Genomic DNA, 14,328 nt, shown 5'->3' on the forward strand with positions numbered 1-14,328 from the left:
GGACTGTGTGTAAATTGTCCACTTTCGTTCAGTGTTGTGATGATGTTATTTTGATTTTGGTGTGGAGAATTCTTTTTTTGTTGATGTGAGTGAAGGTTGTGAAGATTGCGTGATGAGTGTGGATTTTAATGATAATTTTTAAATATGTCATTCACAGAAGTGAGAGGTGGCATGTATTAGGTTTGTGTGGCAAGGCTTTGGTAGCAGGGGGGCTACAGGGGTGGCTTCTGTGAGAAGCTGCTAGAAGCTTCCCCTGTGTCCGACACAGCCAATGCCAGCTGGCTCCAAGACGGACCCACCGCTGGCCAAGGCCGAGCCTATCAGCAACGGGGGTAGTGCCTCTGGGAGAACAGATTTAAGAAGGGGGAAAAACCTGCTGCGGCAACTGTAGCTGGAGCGAGGAGTGAACGTGTGAGAGAAACAACCCTGCAGACCCCCAGGTCAGTGAAGAAGGAGGGGGAGGAGGTGCTCCAGGTGCTGGAGCAGAGGTTCTCCTGCAGCCCGTGGGGAAGACCATGGTGAGGCAGGCTGTCCCCCTGCAGCCCAGGGAGGTCCACGGTGGAGCAGATATCCACCTGCAGCCCGGGGAGGACCCCACACCAGAGCAGGGGGATGCCCGAAGGAGGCTGTGACCCCGTGGGAAGCCCGTGCTGGAGCAGGCTCCTGGCAGGACCTGTGGACCCATGGAGAGAGGAGCCCACGCTGAAGCAGGTTTTCTGGCAGGACTTGTGACCCCACGGGAGACCCACGCTGGAGCAGTCTGTGCCTGAAGGACTGCAGCCCATGGAAGGGACCCACTCTGGAGCAGTGCGTGAAGAACTGCAGCCCGTAGGAAGGACTCACGTTGGAGAAGTTCATGAAGGACTGTCTCTCATAGGAGGGACTCCACGGTGGAGCAGGACAAGAGTGAGGAGTCCTCCCCCTGAGGAGGAAGCAGCAGCAGAGACAACGTGTGGCGAGCTGACCCCAACCCCCAACCCCCGTCCCCCTGCACTGCTGCGGGGAGGAGGGAGAGAAAATCGGGAGTGAAGCTGCGCCCAGGAACTGGGGGGTGGGGGGAAGGTGTTTTAAAATTTGGTTTTATTTCGTATTATCCTTGTTTTGATTTGATTGGTAGTAAATTAAACTGATTTCCCCAGTCGAGTCTGTTTTGCCCGTGACAGTAAGCAGTGAGTGATCTCTCCCTGTCCTTATCTCGACCCACAAGGCTTTTGTTCTATTTTCTCTCTCCTGTCCAGCTGAGGAGGGGAGTGATAGAGCAGTTTTGGTGGGCACCTGGCATCTAGCCAGGGTTAACCCACCACAGCTATCAGCCCAAACCTTCCAATTAATCCTTTTAAAGACCCATCATTAAGTTACGTTTTGAAAGTAAATGTTTTTTTGACATTTATGTTGAAGAGAAGAATCACTTTTGCTCGATGTGGGCCTCCTATGCATGGGAGCAAACATTGCCACTGTAGTCCATCACTGAAAGTGCCAATAGTCTAGTACACATCAGTCCTAAACCTGGATACCAATATAAGATCAAAATTTTGGATTTTTGGCAATATGAAATTACTGGGGCTTTTTTTCTTAGAAAACATTCACAGGATAATTGCATACTATTTATTATATATACATTTTTCATTTAAAGATACCAAGAGGTTACTAGAACTTAAAGGCTAATTTGTAGTTTTATGATAAAAAGCATTAGACCTGCCTTCAAGAGATCTAGACTTACGACCACACTCTTTCACTGCTTGCCATGTGACCTTGGTTAAGTCGTCTTTGTGTTTCAACTTGCCAGTTTTAATGTAATGTCTAACATTGATATGACATAAAGCTAAAGGTGACTGGGTAGAAGACAATAGTACAAGCACAGAGCCCTGCCCTATTTTAGGATTATCTATCTAACTTGAAGACTACTGACTGACTTGGGGAACTGATAACAGTACCTTACAAGACAGAAAGAAAAACCCGTGTTGAATATCTTGTCTTCCATCACAGAAATTATAGTGACAGAGAAAGCAGGGAGAATTTCATTCAATGAATCCTCAATGTTTGCCCTTAGAAATCCCTGCTGTTGACAGATCTTGTAAATCTTGAAGAGTTCTGGGAAAAACATTACATGTTCAACCAGCGTCACCATTAAAATCAAGGCATTTAGCATTTTCAGAACTTGTTCCATAGTTAGTTAATAACTAATGGCTAAACATTTCATTAAGCATACAATTTTACGCATTTCCAAAATACTAATGTTTAAAGAAAAAACATCAGTCTGTCACTTCACACACATTGGGGGTTTTGTGCTCATCTGGAAAAAACAGTGTGATATCTCACCTGCATCACTGAGATTTACAGATGTTTTACTGTGCTTTTAGTGTCAGGATTAGGTTTTCAACCCGATTCTCACTGTCTTGTTTGCAAACTAGACAAACCAAGAACACACACTTCCCAATGAAGAATGGTAAACATGCAATGCTTCAGTTCATGAGAAAGGCATGACTTACCTTGTGAAAGTTCCTGAAATATGCTGCCTTCTCATCTGGAAATTTTTCTAGCCTTCTGGGTCCTTTACTAGAAGCCTTCTTGAAAACCAACCAACAACGCCTGAAAATCTGCAGACAAAATCAATGGATTACATTAGCTTTTCTTTAAAGGTGGGCAGTATCACAAATGTATTCAGTTACATAACTGACTTCGGAAGAAATTTTAAAATGACAATATTTTATTTTAAAAGTCTGGAAAATTCTGACAACATCCATTATTTCTACAAAAGTAATACCAATTTGTCAATTTATACATATTGTCAGTCCTTTGTACACTTTTTTGCTTCAATTTCTTTCACGCATGCCAAATTTGACAATTCCTGAGATGCAAGTAAATCCATGGACTTTGAAAATGAAAAGCATTATAAGGCTGTCATTAGAGAAAGTACTTTCAGAAATCACTCCATGCATTATTAGCTTTCACATTTACACTCTATTTCTATGAGAGTATTGATACCATTGAGAAACATTCATTGCGGCTTTCAACACAACACAGTATCCGGCACTTAGTATAAGCTTGTATGCACAGAAAAGAAAACACAAGGTTGAAATAAGCACCAGTGTGACAATTACTGGACAACAAGATCTAGTTCTCTCACTTAGTTCAATGACAAACTCTCTAAGGAAAAAATAAGGGCAACCAAGTTGGTGAGGGGCCTGGAGCACAAGTCCTATGAGGAGCGGCTGAGGGAACTGGGGCTGTTTAGTCTGGAGAAAAGGAGGCTGAGGGGAGACCTTATCGCTCTCTACAACTGCCTGAAAGGAGGTTGTAGTGAGGCAGGTGCTGGTCTCTTCTGTCAGGTGGCTGGAGATAGGAAATGGCCTCGAGTTGTGGCAGGGGAGGTTTAGACTGGATATTGGGAAAAATTTCTTTACTGAAAGGATTGTCAGGTATTGGAACAGGCTGCCCAGGGAAGTGGTTGAGTCACCGTCCCTGGAGGTATTCAAAAAGTGTGTAGACAAGGCACTTCAGAACGTGGTTTAGCGGTTTAGTGGGCATGGTTGATGGTTGGACTCGATTTTTTAAAGGTCTTTTCCAACCTAAACAATTCTATGATTCTATGCAGATTATTAAAGTTTGGAAACTTGTGGTGAAAAACAAAATCCTCCAGAAAGCACAAAACAATATTATCCTCTCATTTTAATGAGAAACACACTAGATTTTGCTTAAAATGCATTTTTAAGCAACGAGGGTACTTTATTAGATGATTTACCAAGCATTCTGATGGTATTGCCACAATCAGAAGTTTAAAATCAGGAATGAATTATCAAATAAGAATACATTTGCAGTTCAAAGAGAAGCTGATTAAGGATAATCCTCTAGACTGTATTATGCAAGTAAGGGATTAGGTATTAAACTAGTTTTATAATCTACAAAAATAGTTTACTTCATTCTCTTCCTCAGTACTTGCACAGCTCTATAAACAACACCATACAGACTCTTATGTTATTATTTCAAGGATACATTGAAAACCAAAAAAACCCCAGTACTAGTTAATGGTTCCACTGGCCATGTGTGGAGAAAAGCCTTATTTCTTCAGAAATTCTACAAAATTTCATGACACAACACAAGAAGTACAATAGTATTTAATTTGGATCAAACACATCTCCCATTACAAAAAAAAAAAAAAAAAAAAAAAATCAAGGAAATATGAGAAGAGAGAGCTAAAATAAGTTTTCCCCTCAGTGTGATGCTGGTCTAAACTAAGTATAAGCAGCAAATATAGTGTCATTAAAATAATTAAGCTTAATTAATCACATTCTAATGTAATAAAACTGACACTATCCTGTTGCCATTATCTCAGATTAATGTTATCAGTCAGAATAAGTGTTTTCAACCTACTATTGGACAACAGTATCTATATGTTTAATTATGAAGACTTTTGGAAGAAAACATAGCATTTAATGAAATCTCTACAAGTATACTTCTTCCAAAGCATACAAGTTTTAGGCTTTTTCTACCAAGGTTGTAAAGTGGCAACTGTACAACTGTACCTCCTATCTCAGAAATTATTTCACCTAACCTGAGGGAAAGCAAAGACAATATCATATTTCCTGAAAAAAATGGCATTACACTGTGAGACATCATAAACCATCTTTATTAGATAATACTTTCTTCAAATAACATCTTGGCAGTGTTGCAACTTACTTTACCAAAGCTACAGCACTACTCCCACAGTTATCTCTTGATTAACCCATATTAACTCTTCACAACTTTATGGTGTGAAAAGCTCCACACACAGGTAGAGGATATTCATGCTGTTTTGATCTTACTAAAAGCAATAGTACCAGCTGTCCAAAGGGGACAAATTTATTCATTTAATAGAAGTGTCGCTTTTAATAGTACTCCTGGCTCTTCTGGGATCTGGGGTTTTTTTAGTCTATGTGTGTTTTCAGCTAATCTCTCTTCCTCTGAGGAAAGTCTTTTCCTAAGAAGTTCTTTATCAAGGTAAAAACCATTGCCTTCATTTCAAATCTTTTATTGATTTCCTTATTTTTGTTATCTGCCCTTAATGGTTTACAGTCCTCAAAGACTTCTCTTTAGAAAAACAGATCAACCTACAGGCCCCATCATCAGTGGCAGTGAGTTTTAGAAGTCATGGAATCTACATTTTACAGATGACCTGAATTTTGGACAGCTGGTGATAAGGTAGCAGAAGTTTTGTGTTAATTGACTGAGAAGTTTTTGAAGGTTGGGGTGTTTTTTTGGTATTTTTTCTGCTCTTTTTTTTTTTTTTTTTTATAAATATATATGGCACAGTCCTATTTCATTATAATGCAAAGTATCAGTTCCATCCAGGACATCAAAAGTATCCCTAATAAATGGAAAACTACACATGCGAAGTCAACGAGTCAGATTTCTTTCTGCAAGGATGAGAACATTTTCCAGATAGAAGGTCATCTAATGCGTACTCCAAAGCAATTCCTTCAGTGACAAATGAGCAGGGTCTCTCGAGTGGCAACTTCAGTCTTTTTTCACTGCATATCAATCTGGGACAATGTGGAAGCGAGTTTGAGGGTTTGCAGCTAAACTGACAAAATTCAAGAGGGAGGCTTTTACCCCCTTATTAGTGGGCACTTCAAAGTATCCATTGATACTGAGAGAGCTAAATGCTAGTTATCTTTAAGGATGCTCCTTATTAGGCCTTTGCCCAAATTTCAGCATTGGGAGAAATTAAAAGGCTTCAGTATATAGACTGCAGGAATGAACAGCCCTTGCTTTTAAAGGAGAACACCGAATAGCAAGAGGAGGGAACTCTAAGTTTTACCTTTAGACTGTTACTGCTGCAATTTATTGACATCTGTTTTTTCCAGACCTTTAGGGAGAGGAGAGATCTGAAGAATGGAGTGGCTTGAAGAGGAATCCTGATACGGTATGTACACACAGCAAGGTACATCCTTGCATTTGGATTTTTTTTTTTTAACCTACTTTTAAAGCTGGTATAAACATACACAGTTCCACTGCATTTCAGCAGCATTCTACCTTGTTACACCAACGGTTTGTATCTCAGTGTTTGAAAAAGCATTAGCATATGAATTTACCTATAAATATGAATAAATAGGTGCAGATGTGAGCACACAGCACACAAACATTTGCCTTTCATAAGGCACCTCATTGTTATACAGAAGCCTACTCAATTATTCACGAACTGTGAGATACTCTTTTATCCCTGGCCTACTTTAGGATGCCATTGGCTGTAATCAAAACTTCTGAAAGAATTCTAAAGTCCTCAGATAATTGGGGTAGCCATTGTGAAAGAAATCAGCATCAGCCCTTTAACAACAATGAGAACCGCTCACAGTGTTGTCTCCATAATATTTAGTATTTCCTGTGAGATTTAAGTGTCTGTTTTTCACACATACATAGCAGAAGAAATGCCAAATATTTGATCATTTAATCAGTTTTACAGCATTCTTGGATGAGCACTCACTGCTCAGCAAATATGATTTAAAAATTTTGTATCAAGGGCAAACAACACAAAGTCTAATCCTATGCCATTGCTTTTTTCTGGAGAAATTCAGAAAGATAGCATTAAGTACCTGCTATGTTTAGGTTTCCTTTCATTAAACTATCAATTAGAAGGACCAAAACTTGTTCAGTACAAACCTGAGAAGGATTCTGTTGAAATTACCTGCTGAGTCCATGGCATAGCAGAACGTCTTTAAACGACATCCTTCCTCTCTCAGTTTTACAAGATGGGCAAAGCAGAAAAAAAAATATTCCTCTAAATCCCACTACCTGTGCCACTATGTATCAGTAAGCAAGGGCAGTAACTCAGCACACTTGCGGTCTGCTGAGAACTGATTTGGCTGCCCTTTGCAATATCATATGGGAATGACTGTCATTACAACGTACAAGCTTGCAGGGGAGAGTAGCCTCTGTTCCTAAGGATGGACTCTGAGTAGCCTCATCTCGTTAGTGAGAGAAAAGGATTCCAGACCTGGAACAATATAACATTATCAGCCCCAAATGATTTCTGAAATCTTTCCAGTCAGAAATTCGATTTCCAGTGCTGCTCCATTTCTATTAATCTTTAGAGATCCCTTTTTTATATTTTACTTGAAACACTGCAATAGATCAATTAATGATGAAAAACTCTGCATAATCTTCTTTTCTTACGTTTTCTTCTGCTTATTTCACCTCTCAGCTCACCTTTCCAGCATGCTAATATTTTTTAATATTCTTGACTAATATATGCAAAAGTTTGGCCTCTGAATGGATCAGTGTTCTTCATGCTCATATCGTACCTTTCTGTTTTGTTGTTGCCATGGTTGTTCATGATAAATCCATTAAAAGACATGTTACAGGAAATCTATTGGCTAAATTAGTTTTTTAGAAAGAAGAAAAACTTTTTCCTTTTCCTAAAATAATGTGAAATACTTGGGTTTACAGTGGGAATCTTACATATGATTTTCCATTTTCCAGAGATTTCTAAAGCCTTTTCCTAGTCACTGACAATAGACGCTTTTGAGATTAACATTTCTTTTTATCCACAGCTGTAGCTAATAAAGCTTTGCCAGTCATCACTAGTATTTAGAGAAGGGATTTTTATTGACAAGTCTCTACACATTATTCCAGAAATTCCACAGTCAAAAAAAACAGAAACAAAAAAACCCTCATCCATCTTTTTCTTTTTTTTTAATAATGCCAAAAAAAGACAGTCACAACACTATAAGCTTTTTTTTCAAACCACTTAAGATGCTCTGAAATCTCCCTACCCCTATCCAAAAGATAGTACAAATGGCAATCACTTTCTTGGGCATATTAGGAAACCATCTAATTTTCTGCCACTAGCTGTAGAAACACTTGTCTCTTGAGAGAAGCGGCAGCAAGTCAGCTCCTAGTTACTAACAGAAACCATCACTGACCAGGATGGGCACCGAAGCATCGCTCATGGGGCTTTTTGCTAGCACAACCCATCAAATGGTTCTCCCAGGAATACATCTACATAATAATATTCAGTCTTGCATTTACATCTTGTTATCTGCAGGAAAGGCTAGTTGATTTCTCCTCCCTGACTTTCCACGTGCAGTGTTAGACAAGACAACATCTGCAGTACATGCATTAAAAACAGTAAACCATGAATATGTTCATATTTACTTCACTAGTTATCTCCATTAAAAATGGATATTGGTTTCTATGGGGTACGTGAGAGAAATGCAGTATGCTGCGAGCTACAAAAAATGTTGACTCACAAATTAAAAAATGTAGGATTCGTAGTAAGAAAAATAAAAATAGTTGTCACAGTAAAGTTATATTTAACCATTGTTTTGACACCCACCACTTTTTGATTTTTCTGTGCATATTTTGGTAAAGGGAGAAGAGACAAGGGGTGACACCTTACCACTTCAGTGGAACTACACTTGTCACACATTCAAGTAACATTTAAGAGAAATTGAAAAGCAGTTATTTTCTGTAAAAAGGCCAAAGAGGAAAATGGGAAGACAAAACCATTCATGCCTCAGCTAAAGAGCAAGTTACAGGATATAAGCTATTGCTGAGTAAAGTCAATAGGAAAACAAACAAACAAAACAAAACACCTCATCCTTGCAATCCACCTACTTGAGTTACCAACACTTTCCATTAAAAAGACAAAAGCAAGTACTGCTGTAACAAGGCATGCCATCCCTCCCGCACTTAGGTTTCTGGGCATCTTTGAACTCAAGGTGCCCTAGAAACAGTGTTTTCCCTGTCTTGAACAGCAGTGATTTTGCTGCCTGGTTTTTTTGAAATACAGTTAGCACTGCACTAAGTGGGTGCATTTTGGGTGGCAAATTTGGATCCGTATGAAGGAGCAAGAAAGGAAGCACAGCACCGAGCTCCCGAATTAGCGCAGAGGGTGCAGAGAGGCAGGGAATTGAGGCCAGCTCCTGCTCCTTTACCACACCACTGGGAACTCGCACATCTCCCAGCAGCAAAGCAGAAGATCCTCCACAGTGATCTGACACCCCCCCAAACAGGAGGAGAGGGAAAAATAATCTGTAGCCCCGCTCAGATGCGTGAGGTTATTTGCTTCTGTCAGCAGCTCCAGGATGTGGGGCCAAGACTTTACCACAAGATATACAATAAGCCTTGGGAGGTTTTCTTTTTTTTTTATTGTTTCTAACTCTCCACCTGCTCTTGCCTATTTCAACATATTTTCTTCAAACTTTACTGAAGTATCTACCACAAAGCAACTGCAATAAAAGCAAAGCTGTTTAAACTGTAAAGCCAGGATTAAAAAACTCACAACTATATCCCAGAAAGATCACTAATAATGCCTTTAATAAAAAATGCTGTCTGAAGGTGTGTTATGAAGGATATCCAACAGGAAAACATTCCTCATATATGATAACCTTGCACGTACCCTTGAGCTTCATTTTATCATCCTAATTAGGAAGCAAGGTTAAACCTTTAGTTTATAAACTTGCAGCATGACCTTCTGCAACATTATAGAAAAACTATTAGGCCTTAGATCATTTTAGTGTCATAGTTCAAATCCTAAAATTTCTGATAGCATTTTTTTTATTATTGTTATTTTCCAGATTGCAAATCTGCTGGCATTTAAAGTTAGGAATAGAAGAAATATAGAAACATCTGCTACAAAGTGTTTCATCTCAGATTAGATCAATCCTTGTGGGCTTGATTGCAGTCAGTGAGAATTAGGATGGTTAGAGAGAGATGATTAGAGACGATTCACCCAGTTATAGTATACATACGTCATCTTTCTGCTGCCATAACATACCATTATAGATTCATATAGATGTTTATAATATACTGTAATTTATGGTGTTATAGTCACAGGCTATACATGCAATCCATAAAAAGATTTATTTTATTATTAGAGAGTTCTGTGAAATCAAAGCACACCATAGTAATTTTCCAACTATTCCTATACTAACTAAACTACTGTGTGTATAAACACTTTAGCTATGGAATCTGGAGTCTTTTTTTTCTGTGTTTAAAAAAAAGCAGAGGATATATATCTGAAAAGATTTGCACGCTGCAGTTCTGTGAAAAGTGTTATACAATTTTATCAACCCTTAAGCACCCACAGCTTAAAAACTCACCACCATTACTTTGCTTTGAACTGCCAGCAGGGCAATTCAAGGACAGAAGGACAGCCTACACAAATAATGCACTCAGTCTTCATAGCAGTCCACAGATCAGCAGAATTTAACACTTACATCTGAATTGATCTTACGGTTACTTAAAAAAATCGGTTCCAGTAGCCATTTTTTGGCTTTCTGCATTTCTGACTCAGTTTTGGCAAGACTAACTTCAGTGATTCTTTTGGAGGAAAACCAATACTGCTTGCTTCATGTCTGGCCTCAGAGTAGATGACAAAAAAACCTCAACACAAACCACAACAAAAATTTGGTTACAACAGTTTCAGCAGGTGTCCAGCAGGAAAATCCCAGAACTTGCAATATTTTTTAAAAAATCATTATGCCCAAGAAATCTCAAGCATTTCACTGAGCTTAAGCTGAATGTGTAGCAGCTACCTATGAACAATTACGTAGCCAGAATTTGTACCCAAGTTTGTATCTCTTCCCACAGGTACTTTTCTAAATGTAATCAGAAAAAAATACCAACAGAGAAAGTTATGGTTTCATTATACTTTAATATTAAATTTGAGTAACTTCTCAAACTGAACTGGAATAACTAGCTTACTTAAATAATCTGAAGCTTTTTTGGTGGAAATACCAATTTTTTACCCACTTTTTACAACATTTAATTAGTTACAAACAAACATAGTCCACTTGAATATGACAAACCACAAACAATGGTTTGACATTCTGCAATGGAAAGCCATATTTACAGAAGAAAAGTTGTAACTCCTTTCATCAGTTTTTTTATCATATAGCTATATATTGAAATAATGGAAATACCAGTGCAGTAAAGCTTCTTAATTCTCGACTCCTCCATAGATGAGCTTATTAAGCTGAAATGCAGTATCTTTTACACATATATAGTAGACAGTCATCACTTTGTTCTTGAAAAACTTAAAGGCATTTAGTGTACAAGGGAACTTAATGCTGAGAAACAGACAAGTTAGTTATTGAGATAGATTTCTTATTTACGTCTTTATAAAACACAATTCAGACCTTTACACACAATCTGAAGGAACACACATATTGAAAGATGGTATCTATCTGCTCAGATCCTTAGTATTTTGTTAGGAAGGCAGGGATTTGTGAAAGTAAGTGTTACAAAATCAAACCCATGCAACAGAATACCTTAAAATGAAGCAGAACTTCCGAACAGAAGAGTAATCACCAACATCTGTTCTATATATACTACTGAGGGACAAAAACTCAAATCATTTTTACAGCTCCAATTTAGAGGGTTACAAGTTCAAATCCAGCTTCAGAATCCAAAATTATCCCTTAGGTTTATATCAGCCACCACATCTATCCTTACGTTTCTCTACATTATCACACAGAAACCTGTCTTAGCAGAGGTATCACGGTCCTCAAGATGCTGTTGTTTTGACTGATAAAATAAGTGGAAACAGTGTGCTTTGCATGGGATTTAATATAGCTGAGCACAGCACTAAGTCTAAAGCACTTTCGACAAAGAACAAGTATGTGAGCTGAATGTAAGTGCCACTGTATATTTATGTAGGTGTATAATTTCTAACAGCAATTGATCCTCAAAGTAGAACAGAAAAGTTAGTGTCTTTTATTCCTGGATGCATTTTTCATTTCAGCATATATCTAGAAAATCTTGCAAATCCAGCCATAGTGATATATATGGGTGAAAGCTAACTGTAATCTATAGGTGCCACTATTAAATGCCTGGTCACAGTCCCAGGCACACATGCATGCATGAAGTGTATGCAACATGTTTAAATACAGTGAGAATAAACAATATATGAATGCCAATGTAGAAGAAAAGCCCTTCAAACATACTGATACATTGTACTACAGAACAGAGCACAGATTCTAAAAATGGCATTTGACATATCATTCAATAAACCTCTGAAGTATCAGGTTGTATGAATCAATCATGTTGGTTTCCTACAAATCAAATGTATCCTTTTTTATAAAGTTAGATATTCTGCTTTGACTCTCCTGTAAGTATTATGACGTCTGCTAGATTTTATGGAGAAATTCATCTTACATAGAAAAAAAGGTGCTTTGCAAAATGAAGCCTGCAGTAGCATTCAAGCAGGACCCTACAAATAGTAACAATCAAGAGGATGTCTAATATCAGTGCTGGTTTTCTGACATTTGATCACCTGCATTACTGTAACCTATAGGTTAAATCTCCTCCTGCCACAGAATCATAGTTTTAACGGATGCTAGTGCTCCCCCAAAGACCTTCTCTTACTTTTAACCTAACTGAAGGGGAGGAAGATGAATTAACAGCTCATGGTAACTGGAAATAGTTAAAAGCTCAGAGTTAGCAAGAATCCTCTGCAGCAGGAATAAAACGGATACTAAAATTGAGTACTGCAGTGAAATTTTCTGCAATATTCATACACAGAACTACCTGGAATTTTTAAAGTAAAAAACCAAAACAAAAATCAAACCAAACACCCCCAAAAAACAACCATCATTTGCTCTGGGTCTTAAGAGTTTAAGAGGAACATGTATGCAGACAGAAAGATAAATATTTCAAATACTTCATTCATTTGTATTAGTGATTTGCTTTCTGCCACTCTTGTGCTACTTATTTTACAATATTTCCTGAAAATCTCTGCTCAAAGACGTTACCAGTCTGCTATTACAATGCATCAATATTGCACCGAATAAACACGTAATCCAAAGCAAGAAAAGGATGAGAAAACAAACACTTCTACACACCACTTAGAGGATTTGGAAGAAAATGCTATAGCCCTTAGCTCTTGTAACTACCAACACCAGTTCTGTTCGGCTTTTGTTGCAACAGCAAATTTTTAACAGATAAAGACAGCTTTTACTCAAAGAAAACTAGCAGGAAAGAGCTTCCCTAAGAACTCAAATGCAGCTGGTGTGTTACATTCCCAGCCAGGATGTTCTGTGGGGAAATGTGCCACTACAGGGGATTAGAAATCATGTTGTTACAACCCCAGGGAAATAACACAGAGGAAAAGCAGATGGTTTCCAAACCCAGACTTCGTAAGTCCAAAAGACCACTCTGAATTCCTTGCTCTGTACCCGTGACAGGTCTCAAAAAAGTCTGCCCTGGAAGTGTTTTAGAGATTCACCCAAAGTTTATCAGGTAAATCCACAGAAGCCATGACAGTGCTTTAGTATGCTCTGGCTCAGACCCAAACTGGTAACACTCAAGGCACCATAGATCAAACACAAATTTCTTTGTTAAGGGAAAGATGGTCATCCCACCAAGTTAATAATATTATCTCAGAGGAAAAAAAAAAAACCAACACCAACTCCCCCCATCACTTCCACCGATTATCACCAGCTTTCCAGAGCTTGTAGGAGATAAGACTGTCCTTTTATACCATTTCCCACGGGCAGAAGAAAATTATTAGTCTGCCTAACCGATGCTATTTATTTTGATATTCTCATCAGCTGCATATAGTAAAAAACATCTTGATTTTCTATGCTCTGGGGATCACCTGAGGGCAGGAGTGGGTAGAAGAGGAAAAAAAATAAATATTGTAGGATTTCTGGTCAAATCAAACAGACAACCTGTGATACCCTATCCGGAGTACAAATATCCAGCATATTGGTTCAGTATTAGCTAACACAAGTCCCTTTTCACACTAGCAGTAGTAAAAGTGCAAACAGGTCAATAGCAGAAAACTGTGTTGCTCACTTCCCACGATGGCTGAGATGGTCTCAGCTACAAGATCTGAAGTTGTAATACGTAGTCTAACATAAAAGAGAAAGGGGGAGGGCGGTGGGGTAAAAATGTTGTGTGCTCCTTAGTATTAATTCTACCAGAGCAAGATTTGGCTTTTGCAGTATTAACTGATTAATCCTCATACTTTAGTTGTGAAGTTTGAGTCAGAGTTTGAGAGCAAGACTTAAAAAGTAGGAGACTTGTTGCAGATACAGATTTATTATGTAGCAATAGGAATGAGTAAACTCACAAAACCACAAGTCAGCTTTCTTGTTAAGCAATCTTTCCATGCAAAAAGTCAGTAGAAAACTATAGTTACAAAATCAAATATGCAGATTTTATGGAAAATACCCAGTAGGTTTAATAGAATGATTAGTCTACCTTTATTAATAGCTACTCCGAATAAGAACATACTATGAATCATGAACTAAAAAAAATTTGGCAAATTCTGTATAAATACAGAGACTGTCAGAGAATGGACTAACAACTTCATTGTAATTTTTTGTACTAGAATAGTGAAATAAG

General features: G+C 38.3%; 1 protein-coding gene across 2 annotated transcripts in view; it reads right to left on the minus strand.

The window, feature by feature from the left end:
- The window catches only part of DOK6 (docking protein 6), a 262,055-nt gene that overhangs the window by 158,573 nt on the left and 89,154 nt on the right, over positions 1 to 14,328 (minus strand). For both annotated transcript variants that reach the window (XM_052787234.1, XM_052787235.1), the window contains exon 2: positions 2,490 to 2,597. In XM_052787234.1, coding sequence (XP_052643194.1) covers positions 2,490 to 2,597 — 108 coding nt within the window. The remainder of the gene's footprint in view (positions 1 to 2,489; positions 2,598 to 14,328) is intronic.

The sequence above is a fragment of the Harpia harpyja genome, chromosome 5 (genome assembly GCF_026419915.1).
Source record: "Harpia harpyja isolate bHarHar1 chromosome 5, bHarHar1 primary haplotype, whole genome shotgun sequence".
NCBI classification, from domain to species: Eukaryota; Metazoa; Chordata; class Aves; order Accipitriformes; family Accipitridae; genus Harpia; species Harpia harpyja.